General features: G+C 37.6%; 1 protein-coding gene across 3 annotated transcripts in view; it reads left to right on the plus strand.

Moving 5' to 3' along the window:
• LOC126284229 (uncharacterized) overlaps positions 1-15,207 on the plus strand; it is a 333,906-nt gene that overhangs the window by 41,476 nt on the left and 277,223 nt on the right. For all 3 annotated transcript variants that reach the window (XM_049983005.1, XM_049983007.1, XM_049983006.1), the window contains exons 4-5: positions 3,480-3,834; positions 13,094-13,202. In XM_049983005.1, coding sequence (XP_049838962.1) covers positions 3,505-3,834; positions 13,094-13,202 — 439 coding nt within the window. In that variant the 5' untranslated portion in view covers positions 3,480-3,504. The remainder of the gene's footprint in view (positions 1-3,479; positions 3,835-13,093; positions 13,203-15,207) is intronic.

Consider the following 15,207-nt stretch of genomic DNA (forward strand, 5'->3'; position numbering starts at 1 on the left):
TATCATTCATCCCCATTATGGTCAGAGGAAGGCAATGGCAAACCACCTCCTTGCCTAGCCTGCAGTGTGAGTCTCCTGCATCATCCCCTACACTCCTCGGAGTATGGGACCTCATCATCATCATCATCATCAGGATGTGGCACAGACAAAAATTAAATGAAATCCATGAAGACTCCAGGTTAAAAAATAAGTTTATGAACAGTAACATGAGATCTGCAGATTTGGCACATTTCAGATTTCGGAGAGATGGAATTTATTTCATTGTGATAGAAGATTGTCACATTAAGATTAGTGAGAATGTTGTGATAAAGATATCTCATAGGAATGGGTGGACAGTATTCTGAATCAAGTTTTCTTATGAAGAAGCTGGATAAATGATGGGTATCACATTTATGTATGAGAGACAAAAAATACCTGGGGAAGGAAACTTCAAATTCTTCTTTTGGAAAGTTAAAACACAATTTGAAGTCATTTTGAGACTGTTATGTGACTGTAGACTAAAGTGAATCCACCATAACGTACCAGAGATGAAACAGTGGTCAGAAGAAAGGTTTGATGAAGGTGAAAATCTTATGGGATGAAATAAGCTCTCATTTTCAAGTGGAAGATTGGTGGCATCTGGTGTTTAGCATTCACTAGGTGCCATTATTATTGTTTGGGAAAGATTAAACAGATTTTCTTAGACGCACCATTGTTTGATTGTTTGCACAGTAAGCTGAAATAGAAACAACCAAGATCAGAGCACAAAAATGTTCTGTTACACAATTGTCAAATGATCCACACATCTGCCAGCGAAATGACAAAATTGTAAGTACTGGTCTCCAAATAGCCCCCCCCCCCCCTTATTCCCCACAGCTGACACCATGTGACATTTTTCTGTTTTGTATCTGTAGGAAGTGCTTTGTAGAAGGAAAAAAACATGAAGTACAGACTTGTAAATGAATATTATGTTAAATGAGAACAACATTTTGCTTTTGTCGGAGTAAAAAAGTAGATGTATTGTGGGAGCAGCTGTATTCACCCTCACTGGTCTCATGCTGAGAAATAATTTTTAGTTTTTGAGGAGAAAAAAGTTGGTTTCTCTGTTTCATGTCAAACTTCTCAATCCATGCTCATTGTCTTAGCCCCCTACTTCAGTTTATAATGAAATTTTGTGATACATTACATTTAACATTTTTTTTACTGGCCTACAGAACATACTTTCTCAATACCTCTTGTGCTTTCTTAATTTCCAAAGAAGAAGTAGGCCTAACAATGAAGCCAATACTTGTGACACTACTGTTACTTGTTCATAACACAGTGCCTATTCTTTTGAGATTGCTTCTTGAACTTTCTCTATTATGCTCTTTGGCTGGTAAGTTGGAAATATCTGCTGGATTTGGTCTGTTTTGTTGTATTTGCTTAGTTTTTTTTAATAATGGGATCACACTGTTTCTTGACCATCTTCAGCTTTTCTTCTTAAGAGGGCCACCTTTTAAGATTATTTAAGTAAGCATTCGATGAAGCTGTTGAGATAGTCCAATGTGTTTGATGACGAGAATGTGTGATGTTGGATTCCAACCTTCTCACTCATTTTACAAGCGTACACTTACTTGGTATGCACAGCCGATCTTCTTCTCTGGATAGCCGGCTATGTCAGTCTCCAAAAACTTCTTCTCTGAAGAATGATGCTAGTTAAAGGAATATATATGTCTCTCTCTCTCTCTCTCTCTCTCTCTCTCTCTCTCTCTCTCTCTCTCTCTTTGTGAAATAATTAGGTTCTCGCAGAATACTTTTCAACAACTATCAGTATATTTGAACTTCCACAATGAACAAAATTCACACTTCTCACATAAACAACTGTCATTTCACATTAGAAACAATTAAGTTACATTTACAACAGAGTTGGCTTGATAACCATGACTCTGTTATACAGGAATCATACACGTCTTGCCTCTAGCAAGTTCAAGTTAAAAGTTACTAAAAATCTTTTTCCACTCAATTGTTCTTTCGTCACTAACAATAGTCACAGCTATAAAACAGTACGGAATAACACAGAAGTTCCTTGAGTCTGCCATGCTCTTTCATGAAACTTCCATTCTTGAAATACTACAGTATGACACTACTGTGATATTAAAAATTGTATTTGTTAGTGTTACAACAAATTGCAGCTCAGAAACTGGCTGAGTAGTTTGTTTACGGTGAGAATGAAAGGAACAGTGTTGTGCGAAAATCAAAATTTCACTTGAAGGTTTTATTGGATAATTTTTTATGATTTTCGTATTGGCCTACCTCAACACTAATACCTCATCACATTGTTCAGCTTTTGGTAGCCAATCATCTGCAGAAAATACTGTTAATAATTTGGTTGCAAAATTGTGTTGTACTGAGCTTCCATCAGTGATGAGTTTTGTGGGGATGGTCCAAAATAGATAGTTGTTCCAAGAAAATGTCGATGCTTTGTACAACTCAATTGTAAATTGTGACTGGCTTGTGTCTTACTGTGAGATAGATGTATCCATAGTCATACTGAAAACAGCAGTGCTTTGGATTTTACATGATCACTTAGTAGTGAAAACAATCTGTTTCCAATCGATTCTGCATAATTAGAACATAGCTCAAAACCTTCGAATCAAATGGCCTAAGGAAATGTTCAAAAAATTCGACAAAGGAAATTTAATGTCCATATACAACGAAGTATCAGGATATTAAACTTTAATACATTTGTACAAGCCAGAAACTAACCAGCAATCAGTTTTTTTGATATTCCAATATATATCAAAACCATCACATTTGGTTTGTGTAACAAAATGATTATTTCTTTCTTCAGTTACACTGGGTAACACCACAGTGTCTTCAGAGGATCGAAGAACATTCAGTGGAGAATGGTTATAACAATTTGTTTGCCATGAGACATTGATGAAATTGGAAAACCACCAAGAATGGCACATCGTTCATCATTGTAGCGCCATTTGTTACACAGCACAGAAGAATTGATTTGGCAAAGGACAATGCTGAATTTAGTCTCATTGCATGTATTCACGTGATTTATCACCTGACATTTTTTCCCTTTAATATCAAACAAAAAGGATATGGATGGTGACTTTAGTCACCTCAGGAAGCTACAGAGTTCTTAAAAAATGACTGTGTTTTGAGTTACTAACATCAAAGTAGAAAAAAAGGCTCCCATGTGAAAGTGTATAAGTTTTAAAAGAGAATTTTTTGAGAAATGAATTAGTTGTGTGTAGAATTTTTCTCTGTTGTTGTCTTTGTTAAATGTTAAAAAACAGGCCTTGTATGTTCCTCACATGACTTTAATTTTATTGTTTGGAGCATTAATCTGACATTGTATGAAGAAGGTATGATTTTTTAATAACTTTTTTATTATATCACTCTTTGTCTCAGTACTATTCTGTTCTGTTTAATACTTATTTAGCAGTCATATTTTCATGTTTAAGGAAAAAGTTTGCCACTTCACTGATGAAAAACATCTTTCTTAGGTTGTGATTATATGTCAGTATAAAAATGGAATCGCATGTTCCTAGAAAACGTAAACAGAGCCTATCACTGACCAGAAGGCTGGAGAAATGCCCACGTGTTGGAGAAAATAACCCTCAAGAAATTTTTTGTGTGGACAGTGACTGTGAAGTGGACGATGGTGACTGTGTTGTGGTGGCTGAAAAAATCACTATAAGGAGAGGAAGATGTCAAAATGCTGCTTGCCTATCACCTGAAGGAACTAAGCTTCAGAAAGCTTCCAGGCGTGTTCAAGATTTTTATGGGCACTCGTACAGGAAAGGCCGGGCATGGAAGATCTGTGATATATGCCATTCAAGGGCTGAAGAACATTTAGGAGTAAGTTATACATGGAATTTTATTATATGTTTACTATAGCTCATATAAATAGCTGTAGCAGTGTTTATATTACCATTATTACAGATTATTCTCTAAAGGAGATAAAATATCTCTGACCTTTTTTTTTTTTTTTTTTTTTTAAAAAAAAAAGCCAAAATTTGATGTACAACTGAAGTTACCAGGACTTGAATTGTATAATGTGTAAAATTAAAAAAATATATATATGTGGTTGGTTCTTCGTAAATTATTTAATCCTAAAGGCACCTAGTACATTATTCTGTGGGATCTGCAGAAACTGAGAATTTTAGTTTAATGTAAGGTCAACCATTGTTACAAGAAGTACCAAACAGTTATCTCATGTGGCAGTGTCTCTGTACAAACTACAGTGTCAGATGAAAGACAGTAAACACTTTCATTATTGTAATATATCATGTTGTTTTGTTTGAAGACATCCTAAATGTTCCGGTCTTATTTCTGTTCAGCTTTCTTGACACACCATCATGTAGAAAACATAATAACATCAGGTGAAGTTTCATTTAAGGATTGATTTGAGTGGGTGATTGATTTATTGTGTGTTTGTGTGTGTGTGTGTGTGTGTGTGGGGGGGGGGGGGTCTACATTCATTTTTCATGGCTGTGCACAACCATATGAATATTCAGGGGTTCGTCAGAACTCAGGGTCTGCACACTGTCAGTAGGCTGGCTGGCTACTGCGTCTATGGGATCTAAAATAATAATTTGGTGTAATTAGAAATGAACAAAAATAATTTTAAGGGTGCTCCACAGTTAATCAGTCATAAAGAAAGTGGAGCACCATAAAGTAAATGAATCATCTGAGTCTAAAATTTCAGTGTAACTAGATTCCATTTTGTAATTACCATATTTTATTTGATATTGGAAATAATTTGTTGTTTGGTGTCTGAGTTTTTTCCCCCCTTGTTGCTGAATGTAATATTTGTTTAGTGGTCAAGTTTTGAGTGCACCAGTTTGCACAGTAATGCTTAAGTTCCAGTTAGCATTGTCACATGTACTTTGAAAAAATGTGAATTGCAGGTGAATGTCAGAATGGTGCAGTATATAGAAAATACATTTCAAAACTTGTGATCAGCTTCTTATATTTTGCTAAGTTTTGTTGACCATTGAATTTTATCTGTCCGTGTGGACCAGTTTCAGGGTATATATGACCTGGGACAGCTGGGGGATCTGGGAAGAACCCAGGAATTTTTTCATCCGGGAGAAAACTGGGAAAAACCTAAGAATTTTTTAGACTTCTGGGAATGTTTCATTCTTTTAGTTTTCAGTTACATTTTTGTAATTTTGACTGGTAAAAAACCGATGCTCTAAAAACAAAGAATATCCCTGTATCTCGCTACCGTAGAATATTATTGCAGCAATAAAACATGAATGAGAGAAAAAATAAAACTTAAGTTGCAAAGGAAATGCACTTATACAACAAAACACAGAACACATACAAGGCAACAGAAAAACGTATCAAAGGCTTTAGCAAGATTATGCAATGCTTCATAACAACAAATTGCCTCCAATGAGCATGATATCACAGCTGTTTACCTTAGATTTGTTTGAGCAGTTGCGAACACGCTCTTGCGCATGCACTGCTGAGTCGTGTATGAGTAGTACCTTCTCTCGCTTCTGGGTACAGAAGTGTGGCTGTTAGCTGTATCAGCAGCAGCAGCAGCAGCGAACAGCCAGATGCTACCCGGAAAAATTTTACTAGCTGCCGAAGCTGCCAAATGCACCCATGCGCAAAAGGCCTGGATCTAGGGGCGGAAGGGGGGGAGGGCATTTGATATTGGTACTTCCTGAGTTATATTTGGTCGTGTTATAAGAAATGACTGTTTGTGCCAAAACAGTCTCGTTAATTTGATGTATGTTACAATGGGTGCAATATTAGAAAGGCCTATTTCATTTTATCTAGCAGACAGTGACAAAATAGACGTAATTAGATTGAGAAACCACAACAGTTGTGGGTACTATTTATATTAACAGCTTTTCAGTATTAGATATCGACATTTCGATTTTTCATGTAGCCAAACATTTGACGAACTTTGATGAGGTAATAGATTCTTTCACAGAAAGGAAAGCACACAATGTACAGTTGTAGCAAGATAGAGACAGAAAAAATAGCTAGGACCTAAGGATTGAAGAAATGTATACTGTCTTGTGTGTTTCTTGCCTTTACTGTTTTTATGTATCCTATATTTAATTTTATGTCACACAAAACTGCAAGTTATTAGCTAGTAGGCAATAAAAGTGCAAATTTTCTGAAGAGTTATTGTTCTCCCAGTTACAAATCATGCCATTCAAAATTTATTGCGAGTTTTTTTTTAAAGAGGGGTAGGATGTCAAACCCATTCTGAATATAGTTTGATGGCATCCATTACAAAATATACACGTTTGAACTCCATAGAGCGAAATTCAGTGATGTGCAAAAGAATAATGCTGTGCGAAGGGGGATGCGCTGCACTTTGGCACACCTAAGACAAAATAACATGTCTTACATGTCCTCGTACATATATGTTTTATGTATCAGACTTTTCAGAAATATGTGTGCTACAAAAAGAACATATTTTTGAAAAGTCCTCTCTCAAACGCTCGCGAGAGGGGGTAGGGGTACTATTTAGTATTGCCCCAGTTTGGAAATATCGTAAATCCGTGCAGAGCAATCTGAGCTGTAGTGGGAAGGTGGCTCGTCCCCACCTGACCCGTGTTTATGGTTAGCAATTTTGCTGTTTCCTCTTCGTTTACTGCTCTCGCGTCAAATAAAAACAGAATGGATTTATGTGGCCGGTAACTATCAAGTGAATTAAAATACATTCACATAATTTCGGAAGGCTAAAATGTGTTATTAGTGTTAATCACCTTGCGGGACAATGAAATTTTTTGACCGTTTGGTACAGATATTTGGCTTTTATTAATCTTTTCTGCTGAGGTAGGCAATTTATTTGAAAGGAAGTGTTTAATTCGACACTATTGGCTAGTTTCAACTGTTTGCAGCATTTCAAGTGCACGTTTTCAGTTTCTAGTACGTATGGTGTTATGCCATAATAAAAAACCAAACATGAGGAAATTTACATCCCGAAAAGCACTCTGAAAAGCCTACTTCATTGTCGAGGCCTACTTCATTGGGAATCTGGACATATGAATGTGAATTTAAGCCAGATCGTGCATTATAGTTTGGTTTACAAAATTCTGATGCTTTTGGAGTAGCATCTGATGTCTTATTTCTTTTATCACATAAAATAAGATCTTTCAATGTTTTACACGTACGAACATACGGGCTTCTCACGTCATTGTAGCTGCGCAAGCCCAGTGATGCCTATATGGCGCTCTGACAACAGCTGGAACAAACCTGTTTCTAACAGGTTGCAGGAAAATATTGTGAATGGTGGTTTGAGAAGCGTTACTTTCAAAGTAAATTTCCTTTTACGCAATATGAACTATTTGCGAGAATGTATGATGAATTTCTTAAATCAGGGTGTTTGACCCTCATTTAAAAATCACCTCTTTGATGACAAGCCAGTTAGAAGATTTTCGAGCCCAGAAGATAAGACATTTATGTCGTTAAAAATTTTACTGGCACATTTGTGTATGTAACATGCGCAGAAAAGATCAACATTATATGTGAAAGCTTAGCGTCTCTTGCACCTTATTAATCTTCGAGACAAATATTATATGTGAAAGCTTTGCTGTTCTTCTAGCAATACTATGTATATTAATTTAAACCATAACTTTTCCTATTTGTGAGTTCGCAAAACTTGACAGTAATGATGCTATTGGCTGACTGCATCTCGTGTCCTATGCTCTGAATATCAACTGTCATCAGCTGGCGAGATCACGTGAGATGAGCTATGACTGGCTCACAAAGGAGCATCGCAATTTCAATTTCGATGCTTCAGAAAGCAACATGCGGTGTTTAGTGGCATTCTAATTTAAATAATACGAAAATATGCAGCGTACTTGTTACTGCATATCAAAGATCTTTCCAAAATGTGTTTTTTTTCCCATTAGTTTTGTTTTCTAAAGTGCTGGGAAATTCTACACCACTGTATAAAACCATAACCATTCAAAGGATTGATAAGTTTTACAGTTCCGACGGAAAGTATACTGTCACATAACATGGAAAAAGTGTATTTTCACCCGAGAGAAAGTGTGTCTTTAACTGGGAAATCCGGGAATTTTTTTACCTTGTCCACGTATACACCCTGAGTTTATTCACTTGCATGTACCGGATTCCTATTAACAAAGTAGGCAGGCATGGGAAAATCAACTTACAATAAATGTGTTGTAAACTTTTGTAGCAGGTCAGGTTACTTTGAATTGTATCGCAAGGTCTTTGCCTTTTCCTAACGTAAGCACCTTCCTGTCACCATTGTTTTTTCTCGACAAGAGCTAAGTTTACATGTGTTTTACCAAACTAAGAAGGAGAGGTCTCCAGAGGTGGGATCAGTTTTTTGAAACCACCTATACTGTTAGGGTCCCAGGTATCTCACCCTCACCTGTTCGACCTAATGGGCTCTCATTTGCAAGTAATTGTGTTTCACATATGGGTCTAGAATGTGATGAATTGTAGCACCATATAGCATGGCAGCATAGTACAAGGTGGAATGCAAAATTTTCGGTCCTGTTGCTGCCTTCTGGAAAGTAGTAGTAGAAGATCTTTGCAACGCTAGGTGGCGAGAGCTGCAGATCTGATGAGTCAGTGTGCAGAGTGGCATTCAGCTGGGAGGACGTGTTGCGTGTCCTCAGTGATTTCTATAATACTCTGTGTTGGATGCATGGCGATTTTTCGATGGATCCGAGAACCGAAAAGCGCGTGTGTATCAAATTCTGTGTGAATCTCGGGAAATGTGCTACGGAGACCTTTGCAGTGATTCAGCAAGTGTTTGAGAGACAGAGCATGAGCCATACGCGTGTGTCTGAGTGGCATGCTCGGTTCAGGGCCGGCCGTACAGACGTCGAAGATGATGCTTACACTGGAAGGCCCGTTAGACAAACTTAAACAATTGGCTCGTGCGGATCAACATCGAACCATTCAAGACCTTGTGGATGAAGTGGGTATTGGTTGTGGGACATGTCAGCGAATGTTGACTGATGAATTGGGCATGCATCGTGTTGCCGCAAAATTTGTGTCAAGGATCTTGGCTGCCGATCAGAAGGCGGAGCATGTTGAAGTGTGCACGGACCTTTGTCAGACCTCATCTGATGATCCAACCTTCTTGTCACAGGTTATCACCAGCGACGAGAGCTGGATTTATGGTTGTGACCCAGAGACGAAGCAACAGTCGTCCCAGTGGAAGAGCCCGGGCTCTACATGACCCAAAAAAGCAAGACAGGTGAAGAGCAAAGTGAAGAGTATGATCATCGTTTTCTTTGATACCAAGGGAATTGTGCACAAAGAATTCATCTCACTCAACCAAACAGTGAATTCCACGTACAACTGAAACATTTTGCGACAGCTCCGTGAAAACGTGCGGCGATGATGGCCCGAACTTTGATGTTGTCTAGTGAACTGGCTGCTGTATCACGGCATTGCGCCGTGTCATATGTCCTTGCTCACCAGGACCTTTTTGGCAAACAATGTGGTTATACCCCACCCACCGTACTCGCCAGATTTGTCTTCTTGCAATTTCATGCTATTCCCAAACCTAAAACTCAAGTTGAAAGGCTGTCGGTTCGACATGCTAGAGCACGCTAGAAGCATCACTGGCGGTGATAAACACAGTCAAAGATCAGGACTTCTAGAAAACGTTTGACCAGTGTCATAAGCACTGGGACCAGTGTGTACATTCGGATGTGAACTGCTTCGAGGGTGATCACTAAATGTTTGTGCAACGAATGCTGTCTAAAAAAACGTACATCAAATAACGAAAAATATATTTTTGACACTGTTGCACAATCAATAGAAATGATGGTTCCATCTTTTGTTTTTAACCAATATATTGGAATTTTCAAATATTTAGGTATTATGATAAAAATAATTAAATTCACATGTGGATAGATTAAAAATAGATAAACATAATAAAATCTGGGAGCAAATCAGAAATTGAATATTATGATTAAAATGATATAACAAAAGTTTAGAAATTTAAAAAAAATTACATTTAAGCCAATTAATTGAATAAAGTTAATGATCAAAGTCATGTCGATGAAGATTTCAAAATATAAAGTTTCAAATTGCCTTACAAGATTTGAACTTACAACCTTTCACATGTGAGAAACATTTTAACCATTACCATTCTCTAAAATACACCTATTTTTAAGGTTCTTAAACCATCACCTGAAATTCAAAAAAATTTTTTCACGATTACTTGCAAATGAGGGGCTCACTAGGGTGAGTGGCTGCACAGTGTGAAACTGTGGACCCTTACCTACTTCACAGTGTACACCGTTTCAAAAACTCCATCCCACTGCGGAGAACTACCCTTGTAAGTAGTTGTATTCTGTTCTGTATGTGAGATGATTAATTTGGATGATGCATTAGCCAGTTCATTTTCAACTGGTCATCCACCACTCTATTTTTAATGCTTATTGGTGCTTTAATTGAATATTATTTTTGTGCGCATCAGTCAGATATATAAGAAATAGCATGTGGACTCCACATAGATAATGAATGAAATGCACTAATTATTTAGTTTTAGAAGCTATTTTACATCCAACATTTTTTTTTGTATCCTGCCTGGAAGGTGGCATGTGGGTAGTAGCAGCAGGAAAAGGTTAACACGTCGGTACTGCAAATACAGTTAAAGCACCTTACTACAAAATTATGAGGTAGAATATAAAGTATATTGTGCAGTCAAAACACTCAGAAGAACTCACCACTATCTTAGGTTTCTGAACTATTAGTTCTGTCCTCGGTAGGAGAGCAGATTAGGTTGGTGAAGATTGAAAGGAAAGGGCAAGTCATGGATCTAACAAGGAAATCTCCCCATCACACCCCCTCAGATTTAGTTATAAGTTGGCACAGTGGATAGGCCTTGAAAAACTGAACACAGATCAATCGAGAAAACAGGAAGAAGTTGTGTGGAACTATGAAAAAATAAGCAAAATATACAAACTGAGTAATCCATGCGAAGATAAGCAACATTAAGGATACTGTGAGTGCAGGAGCGTCGTAGTCCCGTGGTTAGCGTGAGCAGCTGCGGAACAAGAGGTCCTTGATTCAAGTCTTCCTCGAGTGAGAAGTGTATTTTATTTATTTTTGCAAAGTTATGATCTGTCTGTTCGTTCATTGACGTCTCTGTTCACTGTAATAATTTTAGTGTCTTGTGTTATGCGACCGCACTGCGAAACCATGCAATTAGTAGACGAAAGGATGTGCCTCTCCAATGGGACCCGAAAACATTTGATTGCAAGGTCATAGGTCAACTGATTCCTCCACAAGAAAACACATCTGATATATTCTATACAACACTTGTGACGACATGTGCGTCACATGACAGGAATATGTTGTTGACCCACCTAACTTGTACACTTGGCGAGTGCGTAAAAAGATTCTTCTACCTTGCCCGATTTAGGTTTTCTTGTGGATGTGATAATAACCCCCAAAAAAGTGATGAAAACACAAGAGTTTGTCTATCTTCGTGTGGACTACTCAGTTTGTATATTTTGCTTATTTTTTTCATTGTTCCACACATCTTCTTCCTGTTTTCTTGATTGATCTATGTTCAGTTTTTCAAGGCCTATCCACTGTGCCAACTTATAACTAAATCTGAGGGGGGTGCGATGGGGAGGTTCCCTTGTAAGTGACTTGCCAGCTCTTTTTTAACCTTCCCTGTACTTGCTCCTCTCCTCCTACCTAAGGAAGAAATGAAGCCTCGATTGGGCATGCTGTTCTTCGTAACAGAAGTGGGCCCCTGGCGTACTTCGTATACATGTCAAAAACGTGTCTTTATGTTACAAAGGTAATCATGTATGAGCAAAATCACAGTTTAATCTCAATTTAATTAAACAGTGGTTAAACAAACATACATAACATGAGCTAAAGCACTGGATAATTAAGTAATAATAAAATAATCTTTCATTATATCAATCTTTTGCTGCGACAAATCTTGCCCCACAGTAATGCCCCGCTTGAAGCATTAAACAGCGCATTTGCAGTAGATCTAGCCATCTGCATATTCGAGTACTCATTATCTCATAGACAGCTGCCTCGTTGTGGGATTGTGCTGCTAGCTTGTAATCTGGGTCATTTTTGGGCACTGACCGTAAGTTTTTCCTCACCTATCTAGCTGTTTATTTTATATTACTGACGCTCACTTACTTTCAGTCTCTCTCCTGTATTGCTGTTTAGGCAGTGCTTTCAAAAAAGGATGGCAGTTCATCAGCTGAGTGTACCTGTGGTATGAGATAAAATACATCCTCTGCACTCCAGCCATCTCTCCCAAGATTTGTGTTCATGGGAATCCATTGTGAAATAGATGTTTAGACTTCATAGCTACATATACACTAGAAAAAGTCTTCCAAGTGTCAGGATATTTGAGTAAAAGTCCAGTGTGTGTGTCTACTCGGGATTTTATTGTTTGTAATCTTCAAAATTTTGAGCTTTAAAAGGTATCTTTATGTGTATATGTAATGTTGTTCATTATAGGATGTTGTTTACTAATAAAAAATATTATTTTTTGGAACATAATTAATAAAAAATCAATATGTTAAGGGGTTAATGTAATATGGGGAAAGAGATCTATCCATATAATTGTTGCAGACAATAATTTTCAAACTACCAATTGATTAAGCTTATCAAGAGCTTACTGCTGGTTCTAACGGAAGATACAGTGATGGCGTACAGTCTGAGAGTTGTGTACAGTGTCACTGAGGGGATAATGGTTAGTGTAGTAATACCTTAACAGCAGTAGTAAATTGAGCAGAGACATGGCGTGTGGTGGAGGAATCGAACAATATCGAGAATAATTACAGTATTATAAATGACTAGCAGAAGTTCTGGAATGACTCAAATTGAAAGTTAAAATTTTATTTCACTACTTGTTTTTGTAGTATAATTTTATGTCAATATACTTCATAGATTTCCCCAGGTTTTATACTGGCTGTGAAAAATAGGACTTGTGTGTTTATGGCTTTACATTTAAGCTCTTTTCCTTTTGAAATTTGGGTGCAATGTGTAACTACTGTGTGATATATTACAGAAATGCATGGGATAGTTATACTTTTAAAGGGCAGCTATTGTTACCAATATTCAGGAAAGTCGTTTTTGTTTGGTGATACATGCATCTTTCTGCCAACAGAAATTGAAAAATAAATTTATTAACCGTGTGCCAGTTGTGGGAGGTCAGTACCCATTTTATGGTGAAATGGTTGCGTTAGAAGAAGAAGATTCTACCGATGAAGATGATGGTAAGTTAAATTAATATTGATGTTGCATTGTGTGTGCATAAATGCTTTATTAGCATCAATGCAGATTTATTTCTTTAAACAATCACAAATTATTCAAAACCTATGGTACAGGAAAGAGGGCAAATATACAACTTTTGGGGGTGGGGTGGGGGGGGGGGGGGCAGATGGACATGGAAGCACACTCATAAGGGGAGGAGGAAATGAAACTTCACAATTTGAATAGTATGTGATGTTATTTCAGTTATTATGAAGAACTTGGCAGTACGAGCTAATTTCTCCATCCTCTCATGACTGGATGCATGCACAGATTCAGTTTGCAAGGCTTTACAAAGCTGTTGTACCCTCTCATGAAGCAAGGTGGCCCACAATTGTTGTAATGGGTTCTTGGTACCCTAGATACTGGCACTGAGACAGAGTTAATGTTCGAGCTGGTCCCACATGTGTTCTATAGGGGAAAGATCTGGGGAGCTTGCAGATCATCGAATATCTCAACACCACACAGATAGTTCTTAGAGACACATGCCATGTATGGATGAGCATTCTCCTGTTAAAAAATAGTGTTCCTCGGTCATGACTAGCTGTAGCCTGAAGTCATACCTAATGGTCCCTCACTCAGTGATGCTGAGAGTAATACTGCTGTGCTTTTCCCAAAACATTGGAAGAATGGGACCTCTCCCCAATAGCTGCCATACTCACTGATGAGTGTCATCTTGGCTAATGTAGAACTTGTAATCATTGCCTAACACAATTTGATGCCATTCGTCAGTAGTCCAGCACAAATCCAAATGCAGCCATTTTTGTTGTGTTAATGACAGCCTATGCTTAGGACAGTAATACCGTATTCTGGCTGCTGCCAGTCTCTTGAGAAGGATCGGGATGATATAGAATGTTGCAGAGGATTGTTCTGGGAAGGGAGGTGCAGATGTGAAGAGGTTATGATGTGAAGGGTTTATGATGCATGTGGTGTACTATATGACAATCTTCCCTTGTGATTGTCAGACGTGGTCGATTGGAACCCAGACATCAAATGTCCGTGCCATCACAGTCTCATGCAGTCCAACATTGGGCCATGTAACACCCAGATGCCCCATAAATCTGGATATTGCACAGTTAAATCAGCTGACCAGATGGAGACCAGTAATGAAACCTCTTTCAAAATCTGTCATGTGATGATAATTTTGCCTCACAGAAGTACAGAGTATCTGCATTTCCTTTATAGTGACCATTGTACATCTGACACTCTTCATGGCACTTGTATATTCTACCAATACTGGTAACAATACTAAACATGAACAACACTAATTTACTCCCGTGATTGTTCTGCCTGTCAGAGAGAACTGCAATTCTTATCATTTGTACATACCTGTCAATGGTGTGCACATATACAAAGTTACATTGATATCAATCCATGTCTTTTGGGTGATTCACTTTTTTTTCAGTCAGTGTATTTGGTGTTTTTACATGACTTGTACAGAGGCTGAGAATGAGCTCTGACATTTAAAATTCATGCAAGGGAACGTAGCCTTCATCATTTGCACTAACAGTAAAAGTTAAATCTGGATACTGGAAAAACGTGTGACTTGAGTTTATTGCTCTGTATTTACATTTCATACTTGCCTTGTCTTGTATGTATCTCTACTGTTCACTGTTTTATTTTACATTTCAACTCACACATGATGAAATATGTATTTATGAAATCAGCAAGCTATGCAAATGGATGCACAAATATGTAATTACATTTACCATAGAAAGTTAATCAGTAGATCACTGCATGTATCTTATGGGATAGTGAAGTTTATGAACAATGAATATGGAAGTGTGTGTTATTTCACAGTGGCAAGGTTAGGTAAAGTCATTTTGAAGAATAATTTACATACTACCAGTCATATGTTTTAGGTTTCCTTGTTTTTTTATACTGATACAAGTTGAGTTGTGTCAGTGAGATAACATTTAAAACAGCTTTTACGTCTGCAGCTCGTGGTCTAGCGGCTAGCGTTGCTGTCTC

This window comes from Schistocerca gregaria, chromosome 8 (assembly GCF_023897955.1).
Source record: "Schistocerca gregaria isolate iqSchGreg1 chromosome 8, iqSchGreg1.2, whole genome shotgun sequence".
NCBI classification, from domain to species: Eukaryota; Metazoa; Arthropoda; class Insecta; order Orthoptera; family Acrididae; genus Schistocerca; species Schistocerca gregaria.